This window comes from Nuphar pumila, chromosome 15, assembly GCF_984573655.1.
Source record: "Nuphar pumila chromosome 15, dmNupPumi1.hap1.1, whole genome shotgun sequence".
Lineage (NCBI taxonomy): Eukaryota > Viridiplantae > Streptophyta > Magnoliopsida > Nymphaeales > Nymphaeaceae > Nuphar > Nuphar pumila.
The window spans coordinates 14,676,858-14,691,487 of NC_143263.1; the positions used below are offsets into that span (position 1 = coordinate 14,676,858).

Below are 14,630 nucleotides of genomic sequence, written 5' to 3' on the forward strand. Positions count from 1 at the left end.
CTTGTGCAACTTCTCCTACCTTGGAGTATTGCGAGAATGAAGCCGTCTACGAACGTAAGTGATCGTCGGTTTAGTTCGCGGGGCGCTAACGGGCTCCGTTGCGTAACACTGCAAAAGTACGTAGTTTAGCATGCATAAAATAAATATAGATAGGGAGAAAACTCAGTTAATCCGCAATCCAATGCAGGGGTCATTGGCCCCTACCGTTGCGAAAGAGAACGGGGTAGGGTCCAATGACCCATGTCGTTAAAGGAGATGGGTGCAGGGGCCATCGGCCCCTGCCGGATTTCTAAAGGAGGGCAAGGGCCTTCGAGGCCCTTGCTGGGTGTTAAAAGAAAGTGGGGCAGGAGCCCAGCTTTTCTTTAAAAGAGAGGGGCCGATGGCCCCTATCAATGAAATGAATAGGGTAGGGGAGAGTGCAGGGGCCAAAGGCCCCTGCCGAGCCCTTGCTCGCCAGAAAAAGAGACAAGGGCCTCTGGCCCTTGTCGGTTAAAAGAGGAGCAGGGGCCAAATGGCCCCTGCTGGGTTTTTTTCCCAAAAGAAGGGAGGCAGGAGCCAAAGTGGCTCCTGCTTCTCTTTTAAGGGGAAGAGTAGGGGCCATCGGCCCCTGCCATAAGAGAAGGGAGAGAGCGCAGGGGCCAAAGGCCCCCTGCGGCTATCTAAGAGGCGGGAGGGGCCATTGGCCCCTGCGGGACTGAAAAAAAAAGGGGGCAGGGGCCAATGGTCCCTGCCGGAAGGTGAACAGAAGGAGGGGGGGGGGGGGGGGGGGGCAGTCGCAGGGGCCTTTGGCCCCTGCCTGCCGTAACATGAGAGGAGACAGTGAGGGAGGGGGCTCACCTGCGGCTGCCGGAGAGAAGGGAGGATGCCGGGGAGGTGGTTGCCGAGGAGGGAGCTCGCCGGAGAGGGTGGCGCCGTGAAGGGGGGGGGGGGGGGGGTTGGCTTGCGTCGGCAAAGGGAGAGGGAGATGGAGTCGGGGGAAGAGAGAGCAGAGGGGAGAGAGATGAGAGAGAGAGTCGGGAGGGGGTCGGGGGAGGCTCGTAGGCCCTCCCCTCTCGTCTTTTAAATAGGGAGGGGGCGCACACAGGGCCCGCCCCCTGTGTTGCCAGAGGCTCCCCTCCTCCTGCGGGCTGCCAGTCCCCTCGAAAAGGGTTTTCGAGGGGCTGGCACACGTTGGATCCGGGTCGGGTCTGGACCCGACCCGGGTCCGATAAATTTTTTTTTTTTTAACTGGTTTTACACTCTGCTCCCCTGTCGGTCGAACCAAAGAGAGGGACAGGGGGGGAGTCCCCCTGCCAAAGAGAGCTAGCGGCAGGAGGAGGCGAAGCCTCCTGTCGACAAGACAAATGGCAGGTGGGCGGAGCCCCCTGCCAACAAAACAAAAGGGACAGGGGTATCGAAGCCCCCTTGTCGACAAGACAAACGACAGGGGGCGGAACCCCCTGCCAGCAAAACAAGAGGGACAGGGGGATCGAAGCCCCCTTGTCGACAAGACAAACGACAGGGGGCGAAACCCCCTGTCGACAAAACAAGAGGGATAGGGGGAGTGGAGCCCCTTGTCGACAAGGCAAACGGCAGGGCGGCGGAGCCCCTTGTCGACAAGGCAAACGGCAGGGCGGCGGAGCCCCCTGCTGACACAGCAAGCGATAGGGAGGCAGAGCCCCCTGCCGAAAAAAAACGGAGCAACAGGGGGGCGGAGCCCCCTACCGAAAAGGAGAACGAGAAGGAAGAGAGGGGGGTTTACCTGAGGAGAAGAACGACGACGATGACTCTGGTGTGACCAGAAAACACAGAGGAAAAAAGGCGATGATCAGGGGGGTTGACGACAACACCGAGGAGGATGGCGGTTGGAGGCCGTCAGCGAAGGTCGCCGGTCGCAACAGAGAAGAGGGAGAAGGTGGTGGCCGACAGCTTCGATCACCGACGCTAGCTCAGAGGGTGAGAGGCGGTGAGGAGAGAGAAGTGGTGAGAGTGAGAACGAGAGAGCAGAGGGGAAGGGGGGTTTCGAGAGACCTCCCCCCTTTGCGGCTGCGTGCTTTTATAAGCACGCAGCCGACTTATCACCCGGGTCGGATCCGGGTCCGGATCCAAACAATTTTTTTTACCAGGTTTTACAACTTAGGCATAATTCTGGAGTTTTTTTGCACTTGCAAAATTTTCATAACTTAGTTAAGAATAGGTTTAGTAACATGTCTATCTTTCACTCAAATTGAGGGGGAGAATTTTTATCAAATGAATTCAAAAATTATCTTGACTTATGTAAAATCACACATCAAAGACTATGCTCATATACACACCTCAATAAAATTGTTTAGCATAAACAAAAGAGAACATCAAACCCTTGCAACATGCAAATGCTAAAATATGATTATATGTATGAATATATTTATATATATATATATATCAGGGGTATTTTGATCATTTCCTCTATTGTAATCTATGTCACATGGGTGCAGGTGCGAGTGCGAGGATTCAGCACTTCCAAAAACCCCGGGTGCGGGGGTGCGGCAGGGGCAAAAATGTAATATATATATATATATATAGAAGGGGGTCCGGGGGTTCCCCCGGCGCGGGTCGGGGTCCAGTTTTTTTTGCTGGTGCGTTCTGCTTGTTGTGTACTTTGGCGCAATGGGACAAAATTGATGAACCGAAAGGATTGGCAATCTGATCGACCCAGCCTGCTGCGTTCTGCTCCCTGGTCTTCACGAAAAAAAAATATAAGCTAAAGGTTTGATGTGGTTTGTTGGAGAGAGAGTCTTCACGAGGCTCCACTGCCACGCCACTGCCTAGGGTTCTTCAAATTTCATTTTATATACAGTTGCACACAGATCTCCCGTCTGAACTCTGGATGACAGCTAAAAGAAATTTATTGGATTTGACATGTGGAAAAGAGAGGTCTACACAAGGCTACGGCTAGAGCACTCATCTCGTCAAGAGAAAAGTGAATACTAATAGCTACCACCACCATTATCATTTATTATGGAGAGAGAAAATCCTTTATAAAATAGCATGGGATGCCAACAAAGCTCGTCAGATGTTGTGGACACAAGTGCCCCTTTATAAAACAAGAGCAGCAATAGCAAGCAGGCATCCCCGCTTCGTTGTTCCGTCCTTTCATTCTCTCATCACTACCTGCAGGGATCCAGCAAGGGGTGGGGAGAGGTGAAGAATCTGGAAGTAGGCAACTCACAAAAGTTATCAAGGCCAAAATCAAAATCAAAATCCAGCAAGGGGTGGGTCCCGCTGCGCGGTCAGCTGTCAGCAGAAATTTTTTTTTAAAATTTCGCAACCCATTTCATAAGGCAATTTTTTAAAAAAAAAATCCAAAAAAATGGACCAAAATGACCCTGAGTGCGGTCAATGCACCCAGGGTCGGGTTGACCGCACCCGGTGCCGCACCCGCACCCGCGTCGAGTCGCGTCGACGCGGGTGCGGCACCCTGCTAGCCGAATCCCTGTGACATAGATTGTAATAGGGACATCCTAGTAGAGGTTGTTTTGTTTCTTTTTGCTTTTTTATTTTGTTGTTTTTCTATTTTTTATTTTTTATTTTCTGTTTTTCAGACAATATGACTATTGGAGCAGTCAAACTAGTTGTTGGACGGTCATATTTATGATTTCTTGTAGCCCTTAGTGGCCATCTATTGTAGTTTTGCTTATTTCATTTCAGTAACCCCCCCTCCCCCCAAAAAAAAAAATGAACATCAAACCCTTACAACATGCTGCTTGCATGTGGATTCCTAATCCTTCTGAAGCCCTTAGTACAATGATATGTTGTGATATAATAAGTGTGCAATGCTTCTTTTAGCTTCTAGGGTGAGGATAACTAGAATATGTAAACCAGTGAAATATATATACTAGTTGAACCAACAGGAACCGTTTGATCTGAAGATTGGATGGTTACTGTGTAACCCTAACACACCCATCTTTTCCCTTCTTTCTCTAATTTTCCCTTTCCCCTCCCGCCACCTCTACCACCCTCCCACTGCCCTGCCACCCGCCTTTGGCCTTCCCTCTGACCTGTCCCATCAGACGGCCTCCCACCACGCTGTCGCCCCACTACCGGACGGCCTCCCGCAGCCCCTCTTTCCTCTCAGCATCGCTGGACGGCCGCCCCACCAAACGGCCTCCCACTGCCGTGTCGCCCTGCCACCTCGCTGCCCCAGAGGACGACCTCCCGCTGTGGTGGTGGTCCTCCAATATGGATGAGAGAGAGGATGGGTGTGTTAGGGTTACATATTTCACTGGTTTACATATTCTAGTCATCCTTTATGGTTATATATATATATATATATATATATGGCTACACACTTTGCTCCCATAGTTGTACTATTATTGCAGGTAAAACCCAAACGTGATTCGCATTTGTCACACAAGCGCACTATCATCCAAACATATATAAATGTGTACATAATGAAAACATGAAGTTGACAAAAATTAATATTAATGAGCAAAAACCAAGTCTTTGGTTACCTTGAATACAACACCCTTTAGTAATTTTGAGTGAACCTGAGAGACACCAGTTACTGTGTGACAGCAAACAATTGATAGGTTGGCCATGCGAACATGCTAAAACGAAAGGGAAAAATCGAAGTAAGAAACTGTTTCAAAGTAAAAAGGAAAACATAATTCGTGGGAAGTATACAGTCTAAAATTTTACGAGAGAACATTTAAAGATCTAACATAGAATACTATGAAGACTCGGAAACTAATTATAAGATTGTAAAGTTCTCAAACTCCCCACAAAAAATGTTTGGGTGGAATAGTATACAAAGGATCGCTTAATTATAGAAGCAATTGTTGTAGGAAAATAGTGTTACCCTTGTATACCTCTTCCTTAATTAATAAAAAATCATTTTCATTAATCTTATGACATGTTTTTTTACTATCTATTATTGCAGTAAAATACTGTGAGCTTGCATGTTCTTCAATTCTTTTGATTGTCAATGATTCTTGTTTTCATCAATATTAGTGCATCTATGTGCTCAATTCATTTCACAATGACATCATTAGTGCACTTAGTTGCAAGCAATGAAGGATAATAATGAATATGTGCAAGAGTATTTTTCCCTCATCTGCCTATTCTGATAATTCGGGTTAATTATTTGGCAGCATAAATGGAGGCATTAACTATGCTACCTCAATAATATGTTTCACATAGATTAGAGTCATCTAATCTAATAAGCAACTATGTGTCGCCAATTATTTTAAAACTAGTCCCAGATATATTGGTGGTGACAATGTAGGCCACAAATGACTTGGTTAAACACATTGTATAAGCATTAGAAGGTTGAAAACCTCTCAACTATTGTCCCATTGGTAAGCACAGGTGACCCATGCCATGTCTACCAGTCATATGCTTTACTAAGAGTTATTTAAAGTCATTATGAGTCAATGATTGACTAGTTGCAATGTACATTTTGCTGATCCTAAATTTTACCTGGCTCATATAGTTGAGTTTAAGTTCATTCAAGCCCACCACCTGTAAAAATAGTTGGAAAATGGTCTTGTTCCTTGGAATGATTACTACGACCTTGTTGAATCCAATGTGCATCAACCTGACCATGTGTTATCATTTGTCATGGTTGATTGCAGGAATTTACAGTTGTTAATAGATTATTTCTCTTGAAACTCTGTTGTTTTGTTAGGAAAATGCAAAAACCTTATTTGGAACTTTTGGATCTTCTAGACACTTAGATTTTCACCACCGATGAAATTTAATCCAATCCACATTAGGCATTTGGGTACAAACCCCTTTTGATCCAATTCATTATGCATCCATAATATTTAGATTCTTTTTGCAAGAAAGATCCTAAATGATATTTTTAAACCTGTTGTACAAAATTGCTAACCTAAAACAATTAGCCCTGTTGTAAGACGGTCATTTTGGTCTAGGTTGCAACTGACCAACTTTAATGGGTTGACTGAGCATGTTTATCACTGCAAAGGTATTTTTGTCATTGTATACCTATCGATAACCTTTAATAAAAGGTTTGAATAGTCATGGGTTACGACTAGCATTTCCCCTCAAACTCATGTTCTCTCATTGCACTTCATTTTTTCTTATTTTCAACTATTTTTCCCTATTCTACTCACCAAAACTATCTTTTAACCATAAAAGAACTGTGTTAAGAGTTGTTCTCAAGCTTATAAACATGGTATCGAAGCTAATAAGAACTCTCACCACTGAATTTGGAGACTTAAAGCAGAAGCCAATGGCATTAGCAAGATGTAATTGTTAAGATATATCATTGTATTGGTTGTACATAGCTAAGTATACGAAGGTGTACTTACAGGTATTAATTTTTATTTTATTTATCCCTGTACTCAAGATATACCAAAGGTATACTTTTTGTGTTTTTAATCTTTAGTTTCAGTATATCCTATGTGTACCTTTTAGGATTTAGGTTAAGTATATTTTATGTACACTTTAGGTTAGATTAGGTTTTTTATTTCTTTTTTGGACATCATTGAAATGACTAAATATTTTATTTTTGTATTTTTTATTTTCTATTTTAGGTCATTTATTGAATGACTAACTAGTCGATGGGGTTTTCTCTATCGGCTAGTTTGACTAGTCAAACTGTCCAGTGGAATTTGCTTTAACAACTAGTTTGAATAATCAAATTAGCTGTTGGGACTAGCTCTAATGGCTAGTTTGACTAGTCAAACTCAGAGTTACCGGAAGCGCCTAGGTAAGTGGGGAAGTGCGCTTCCCCGAAGCGCGCTTCAGAAGCGCAGAACGTCGTGCTTCCGAAACGCGCAGGGAAACGCCCTTTTTAAATAGGAAGCGTGCTTCCCTTTTATGGGAAGTGCGCTTCCCATCACGCTTCCCCCATTTTTTCAAATTTTTTTGTATTTTTTATTTTTACTTTTACTTTTTTTCGCTTTCCCCTCGCTTCCTAGGTCGCTTCCGGTTCGCTTCCCGATTCACTTCTAAGTGGTCCCACGCTTCCTGCTTCCTAAAATTTTGAAAGTACCTCGCTTCCCGCTTCCCGTATCGCTTCCCGCTCCCGCTTCCTCAACTGGCAACCATGGTCAAACTAGCCATTAGGTGTTTTTTACTATATAATGCTCAATCTTTTTGTTGCATAGTTGAGAGAGAGAGAGGGAGTGTGTGTGTGTGTGTGTGTGTGTGTGTGTGTGTGTGTGTGTGTGTGTGTGTGATTATGGTTAGGTTGCCTTGTAAATTATGTCAACACTTTTTATTATTTTTTATCTCTTGCTCTTGTTTTTCCCTATATATTTGTTGGGTTTAGTCAAATGTATTATGATTATGGTAATGCGTTTGGATTTCATTTGTTTTAATAAAATTATTATCATTTTCTTTTCTTTTAATAAAATTATTATCATTTTCTTTTCTTTTAATAAAATTATTATGAATTTTCTTAATGTTTTGTGCTCTTGGTTCTTTGTGAGCATATATTCTCTTGTGAATATGTATAGTTTATATGTATGCATGTATTTATGCATAATTTATATGTATGCATATATTCTCTTGGTTCTTTTTGAACTCTCTTTTTTTAATTCAATTTAGTTCATGTTCCCTTGGTTGTGTGCGCATGTGTTTGCACATTCTTTTCGTGCATTGTTTTGATTCACTTGGTGAATCTTAAATATGTTTGAGTTTTCAAAAGTTTTTTTCCAAAACTTTGCTTAGCTTGATTACATGGTTTGATTTGAAAATTTTGTTTTTCAAATTTCCTTCCCTCATGTTTTCTACCCCGATTTGGGAATTGTTTTTTCAAGGCATTGGCCTTCTTGTGGCCTTTTTAGCTTTGGTTTAGTCCATTGCAGTATTTTCTTTTTATGCATCCTATCTTTCTTATGGCATGTTTAAGGTGATAGTGTGCACCACATTATTGTGTCAGTTTAGATTGCCAGTTTGAGTGTGGTATTGGCACTCGCCTTGGCTCTAACTAAACTACTATAAATAAATATATATATATATTAACGCTATAGTTATTATTTTTATCATTATTATAATTACTTATTTATCTTATCATGGATGGGTCATGGATCTTGGCCAACGGGTGAATGATCCATATCCAGATCCAAAGTTAGCGTCAGCTCTAGTATGAATAATATTATATATTATATTAATCCAAATAGCAAAAAATTTATTATTTTAGGTAAAAATTAGAGTCATAAAATTAAAACAAGTCAAGATTTTTATGAGATATTACCGACATCAACATGCAAAAACAGGGCAAAAGACAATCATGCCCTTACTATGCACAACAAGTCCCAAAACTTCTCTTAAAAACACCTGGTTTATTTTTCAAGACCTACAATGCATGAAATGGTATAAATGTAATCATCAATTTCTCTCTAGACATTGGGTCATAGACTCAAGATCTACTGATCATATACCAAGTATAAAACATAAAATTGGCTAATGCATCTTCATCCCCTATTTTGCATGACACAAATGTTTTCCCGTGTTTAGTTAATTACACCTCAAAATTTCCTGTTTATTTTCTCCTATGAGCATTCTCACAAAAAACCTAATTAGGTATTCCCAAAGCACTCGATCAATTATTGGACCCAACTTAACCATTCTGATACCATGAGAATGCATAGAGGGAAGGAGTAAGGAAGATGAGGAAGAAGGTGCAGAAGCCTTTGGTGAAAGGACAGATCCAAAAGAGACCTGTGTTAAGTTGTGTATATATATATATATATATATATATATAATAGGTAAATACCCTCTAGGGGTATTTTTGTCATTTTACTCATGTAACAGTACTGCTCATTAGGAACAGTTTTCTCTTATTTATTTTTTATCTTTTTATTTAATGTCCTTTTTGTAAAGGGCATGGCTCTATGGTCAAAAGACCACAGAGTCATTGGGGGCTCCCCAACAGTCACAGTTGTGACCATTGGGAGCTCCCGACGACTCTATTGGGAGCTCCCTATACTCTCCCTTTGTGTATAAATAGGGGTTAAACCCCTCTCTTGTAACCAATGCTTCTCTTAAGCATTTATGCTCAATAAAGATGAATATTTTTTACATTTTGCGTTTTTCTATTTAGTTCCTTAATGTTTTATATGCACTCAGTGCTTGTGTTGTTGCCCCTTGTTGGCTATTGTTTTGTCTTATAATGGACTTATGCTTGTGCACATTGTGATTGCGAGCTTGTAAAGCCCTTAGTGGCATTGTTTTTTTATTTTCCGCTATTTCATTACAACCTGATATTCCTGTAATATTATTAACATTAGGGTTCTAAACCCTGGTGTCAGTAAATATACAGAAATGCCACTTCATGGTACAATACCAGAAATACTCAGTAATAACAGCAATAACACTAACATAAAACATAACTATGGGCTAATATAAATGTGAAGCCCGTAAAGGAGAAGAGATTACTCACAAATCAATCTAACAAGCTCACAATTTCCAACATGTGAATGAAAATTCCTAAGATAAGAAAAATGCAAATTTAAATGAAAAAAGAGTATTAGAAAGTCCATTTAATAAAAATCCCTTCTAGCATTGCCCAACCATCAACCAGCTGCAGCACAAGGCATAGAACCATCACATTAGATACAGAGCACTAAATCAAGGATATGGTGTGTGTTACCTTCACAGCACCTTCCTCTACGATTGACATTCGAGAAAGACGATCAAAATCAGAGGGAAACCTCTTCTTCAGATCCTCCAAGAAAAAAAAGTTTATTTCATATATGATCTGCATGAAGAACCAAGAGAAAATCATGAACAAAACGCTCATACATCCAACCAGGTTTTTCTGGTTGTGACTTAGCTGAAAAAAAATCAAAAGCATAGATTAATGGAAATTCAACAATATTAAATGGGTGAAAAAAATTAAAACAAAAACATTCAGATGTGAGAATGATCCCATTGAATAAATACACAGATAAATGTGAGAAATTGAACATGAAGCTTTTCATTCATGTTTAATTAATCCGTCATTAGCAGATGAACAATGTCCAGGCAACTAGCATTTACCACTGCAATATACAAGAGCACTGTGCAAGGCAGCACTCCAACATGCATGTTTCTATATGGGAAGTGGAGAAAGAGTTCCGCTCAAATAAACTGAGGCTGCATACTCGCCTGTTCAATGCCATATTTCAACAAATTAGATCAAATTAATCACATCAGAAAAGCTAGATGTCATTTCTGATGCCAGATAACGTTTATGTCATCAGAATCACAAAACAACTCACTGTTCACACTAATACAGTCTCCAAGGTAATGATCATCATCTTCAATCTTAAACGATCAGTTAACCTCCTATGATGGATCCCAAGGTGTTTGTGGTAAACTTTGGTTTCTTTTAGGGGATCAGGAGAGTTTCATTATACTCATTCTTTCTTCTGAAATGCTTAGATTTTGATTTATATTTGACTTCCTTGAAAGTGAAAGCTTGCTGTCAGCTTCAAGATTTCGAAGAAGATTGTGTTGTCGAAAAAAAAAAAAGATTTCTCAACTGGGAAGAGAAGATCCCTTTGAAGCATTTGTTAGCACAAAATTAATAAAGCTGACAAACTGCTCCTATAGAATATAAGTGCCTTATTGTACACTTATCATGAGCAAATGAAATCTTCGCAGTTTTGTTTTATTTCATCTTTTACTTTATCCACTAAACTATGAATAACATGTCATTATATTTCTTTAGTGCAGAACATATGAGGTTACTGTTGTGAGGGACAATTTCATCCTTTGTGAGTTGGCCAAGTCAAGCAGAGTTTATTTTATGTAGAGAGAAAGCATCATTCATGTAATGTTTTTGGTAGCCTCTTAATAAAAAGAGAGAGTCGATCAAATTAACCCCAACCCTTTTTCTTTACAAACTCTTCCTGTAACATACCAACCTATTTTCCTAAATTATAGGCCCTAATCTTACTCCGAAGATAATGATTTATATAAAAGTCAACTCCATGTCCTTATCTGTCCAAGTGTTGTGAAAGGTGCTCATAACAGAAAAATATTTTTAATAACTATATTATAAAACAATTTCTCCTGGAATTTTGAGAAAAAGTAATAATATGTAAAAATAGTATTTTAAAAAGTTTAAGACCAAAGAAATACTTAGGATTTCAAGAGGCGCAATCTCAGACCCAACTGCAAAATTTTGAAATTTGTACTTGAATCCTAAAGTTGACTTTTTATCCTTCAAGAATTTGAATTTTTAGATCTTTTTAATGTATTCAAATAGAGGCTATTTGTTTATTTATATGTAATGACAATGTAAATAAGAAAGAAGGCTAGGGATGAAATAGTCATTACACACCAATGCCAACCGACCTACCCATGCCCCCCTGCCTCTTCTGCAGCCTTAACCTCCTTATAAATACCCCTAGGGGGTATCGAAAAGGGGAAAAGAAGGGAGGGGCATGGAGCTAAAGAGCAGAGGCACGAGGAACTAAGGAGCGAAGATGTCAACCGCAGCTATTAGGTAAGTGATAGTCTCAATTTTAGTAATTAGATTTTCTAAAATTTAGTTTTGTAAGTAATTATAGTTTTGATCATTAGGATTAGGCTTGCCTTAAGTTAATTATTTGAACAAATAGTTTTAGTTTTTATAATTAAAGTTACTTATGTCAGTAATTAGTAACATATTTTTGTAATTAGATATAGGCTTTCTGAATTAGTTTTTTGATAATGAAATTATAGTTTTGATCAATTAGTTATTGCAAGCAATTGAATTAGGTGCTTTATAGCTTTCGTTTGAAATGTTCAAAAGTTCATTTTTCCTCTTAATTACGTAATTTGAAAGTAAATCTCATCAACAAAATATTTGATTACAGATTTTGTGTTTCCTAAAAGTTATTACAGATTTTGTGTTTCCTAAAAGTTATTGATTTTTCAAACATCAAAAGGTTTTATTGTTATTAAATATTATTTTACAACAATTTTTAAGTCAAACTAGTTTTCAAAAAATTGTTTTGAAAAACTATCAGGTTTCAGTTAAACTGGTTTTCTAAATTGTTTTGAAAAGCCATCAGATTTCCTAAATTGCTTTAAAAGTGATTAGCTATATCTCAATGAATTTAATTATTGTTTTAGGTAATGTTTTGGTTTTATTTTATCGTCTTTGAGTTTATTTGAAATCGTGTTATTTAAAAATTGGATTTGGCATTAAAAATCAAATGAAAGTTAATTTTAAATGCTTTTGAAATCCTCTATTATGAAAGAATGTTGTGCTTATTAATTTTAAGTGTTTGGATTTAAATATTTGTTCACATAAGTGTAAGTTGATTGCCGGCCAGATGGTATATCGACCCCTGACAATCTTATCAGTGTTTACAGACCCCTTTTGGAAAGGGCAATCTGCCCATTTGGCTTGTCATTGAGATTATTTGCCCAGTTGACTTAGTCCTGGAAAATCCTGCGGTCCATTGATGTAGCCAATGGGAGGTAGAATCCCCCACCACTGATCGGTCCATTGGAGTTTCTGAAAGGGATATGGGATCTTTGGCCCAATAAGATATCCAATGGGTGGTGGAACCCACCACCACTATGTTAAAAATGTAATCCTTATGTACGTATATATTAGTATATATATAAAGATACGTATACATATCTATATATATATATATATACTAATATATATTTATTTATTTGGATCATAATACCCGAAAAGGGTATTTCTGTAAATCCACATTTTACGCATATTCCACTTGGAATATGTTTGTACTCTTTTCCTTTTATTTTTTCCTTTTCTTTTTTTTTTATTTATTTTTTATTTCCTTTTTTTATGGCATTTCGTGCCACCTTGGGATGGCTCCCGAAAAAGACGGTCACAATTGTGACCGTTGGGGGCTCCCAACAACTCCTTTTGGGAGCCCCCAAGGTGACCCCCTTAAGGTGTATAAATAGAGGCATTCCCCGCCTTTTGTAGGTACTTAGCTTGAGAGTCTCAAGCTTCTCTCCTTTTATTCAATATATTCGTATTACATGCATTTGTGCATGTTTGCATTATTTTACGCTTTTTGTGTATTTGTTCAAGTGCCCTTTGAGTGCCTTTGTGCACATCTTTTGTGAAGTATTAGTGCTTGTATGTGTATTGTCTCTTCGTAGACTTTTATATGGTGTCAGAGCTTGGTTTGAAGAAAGAAGGGTGTGTGATCAAGTGCCTCGAAAAGCGTGCCTTTAAAGTTTTGGTGATTGGCATGAAGACTTATCTTCATTCAATATTTTGGAAGTCTCCTACAACAAGTAAGATTTAAAATCTTATTGCGGTACGTGATTTTTTATCTACTCCCTTCTCTCTAATGGGCGAAAAAGACTCTCCTTTCTCCCTTGATTTCAAGTTGAATGGCTCAAACTATCATGTTTGGGCCGGGAACATGGAAGCTCACATAAAAGGTAAAGGTCTTCGGGGATACGTTCTTGGTTCTATACCGGAATCCGAACCAAAGATTACTTTTGTAGAGAAAGGTGAAATTAAAATCCTTGAAGGAAAAGAAAGAAATAGAGCTCTTGAAGAATACTCCAAGAGACATGAGGAATGAAAATTTTCAAGATTCTTTCTTGGATTTTGTCATCGGTTGAAACTAAGATCAATGTCAATATTATTAAGTTCAAGAAAGCATCGGAAGCTTGGCAATATCTTGAAAAAATGTACACGTCAAAAGACTTGTCTCACAAATACTATCTCCAAAAAAGGGCTTTGACCCTTCAACAAAATGAAATGTCCATAAGAGAATATTTTGCGGAATTGTCATCTATATGGGATGAACTCGCGATGCTCAAACCTAAGTGGAGTGGAGAAGCCATTGAGCTTAGGTACAAACAATTGGAAGAGGATCATTTTTTCAATTTTTTGAATGGTCTTAGACCCGAGTTCGAGCAAATTCGGTCTTTTCTTTTCTCCTCCTTCGTTTCCCCCTCACTTGAGGATGTCATTACAAAGCTAGGTGGGGAGGAAACACGTATGAATACTAGCAAAAACAATCTGAGTGTTCTAGCAACTTCATCTAATGAAGAAAGTGATGTCGTTAATGTTGTTTTAAGACCGGAAAACAATGTACGAACTTATAAGTCTCCTCACTTCAAGAATCAAAATCAAGGATCAAGTGGTCAAGGAGGAAGAAGGGACTACAGTAAACTTGTGTCATTTTTGTAAGGAACCAGGGCACATCAAACCTATTTGTCCTAAATGGAAGAAACTACTTGACATGGCCACTACATCTCAAAAGGAAGATAATTTGACTTCCTCAAATGGGCCTCTCTCTCTTCATCAAATCGTGGAAGTGCTTCAACCACTTCTTAAGGGAGCTATTTCTGGAGCAGCTACATCTACCTCTTCTTCTTCTGGTAAGACTCATTGGCTCTTAGATTCAGGTGCCTCTTTTCATATGTCTCCCAACATATGTTCTTTATCCGATTTTCTAAAACATTCATCACCATCAATTGTTTCAACTGCGGATGGCGCTTCTCTAGAAATTAAAGACACTGAAATTTTTGAAGAAAAAGGGTTTTTTATTCCCAAAATCACATTTATTCCAAAACTAAATTTGAACTTGCTTTCTGTCTCTCAACTCTCGAACCATGAATGTGATGTAAAATTCTCATTTGATAAATGTTGGATACAGGATCGCCGGTCTAAGAAGTTGATTGGGGAAGGCTCTAGAAAAGGAGATCTCTATTATGTGAACTTT

The 14,630-nt window shown here is 39.2% G+C and overlaps 1 protein-coding gene across 4 annotated transcripts in view; it reads right to left on the minus strand.

Annotated features, from left to right (window-relative positions):
• Nucleotides 1–14,630, minus strand: part of LOC149814594 (uncharacterized) — a 172,315-nt gene that overhangs the window by 91,782 nt on the left and 65,903 nt on the right. For all 4 annotated transcript variants that reach the window (XR_016427977.1, XM_089989536.1, XM_089989535.1 and 1 more), the window contains exons 11-12: nucleotides 9,581–9,688; nucleotides 4,470–4,565 (exon numbers count right to left, since the gene is read on the minus strand). Coding sequence is in view for 3 of the 4 variants with exons in the window: in XM_089989536.1 (XP_089845662.1) it covers nucleotides 4,470–4,565; nucleotides 9,581–9,688 (204 nt within the window). In the remaining variant the exon portion in view is untranslated. The remainder of the gene's footprint in view (nucleotides 1–4,469; nucleotides 4,566–9,580; nucleotides 9,689–14,630) is intronic.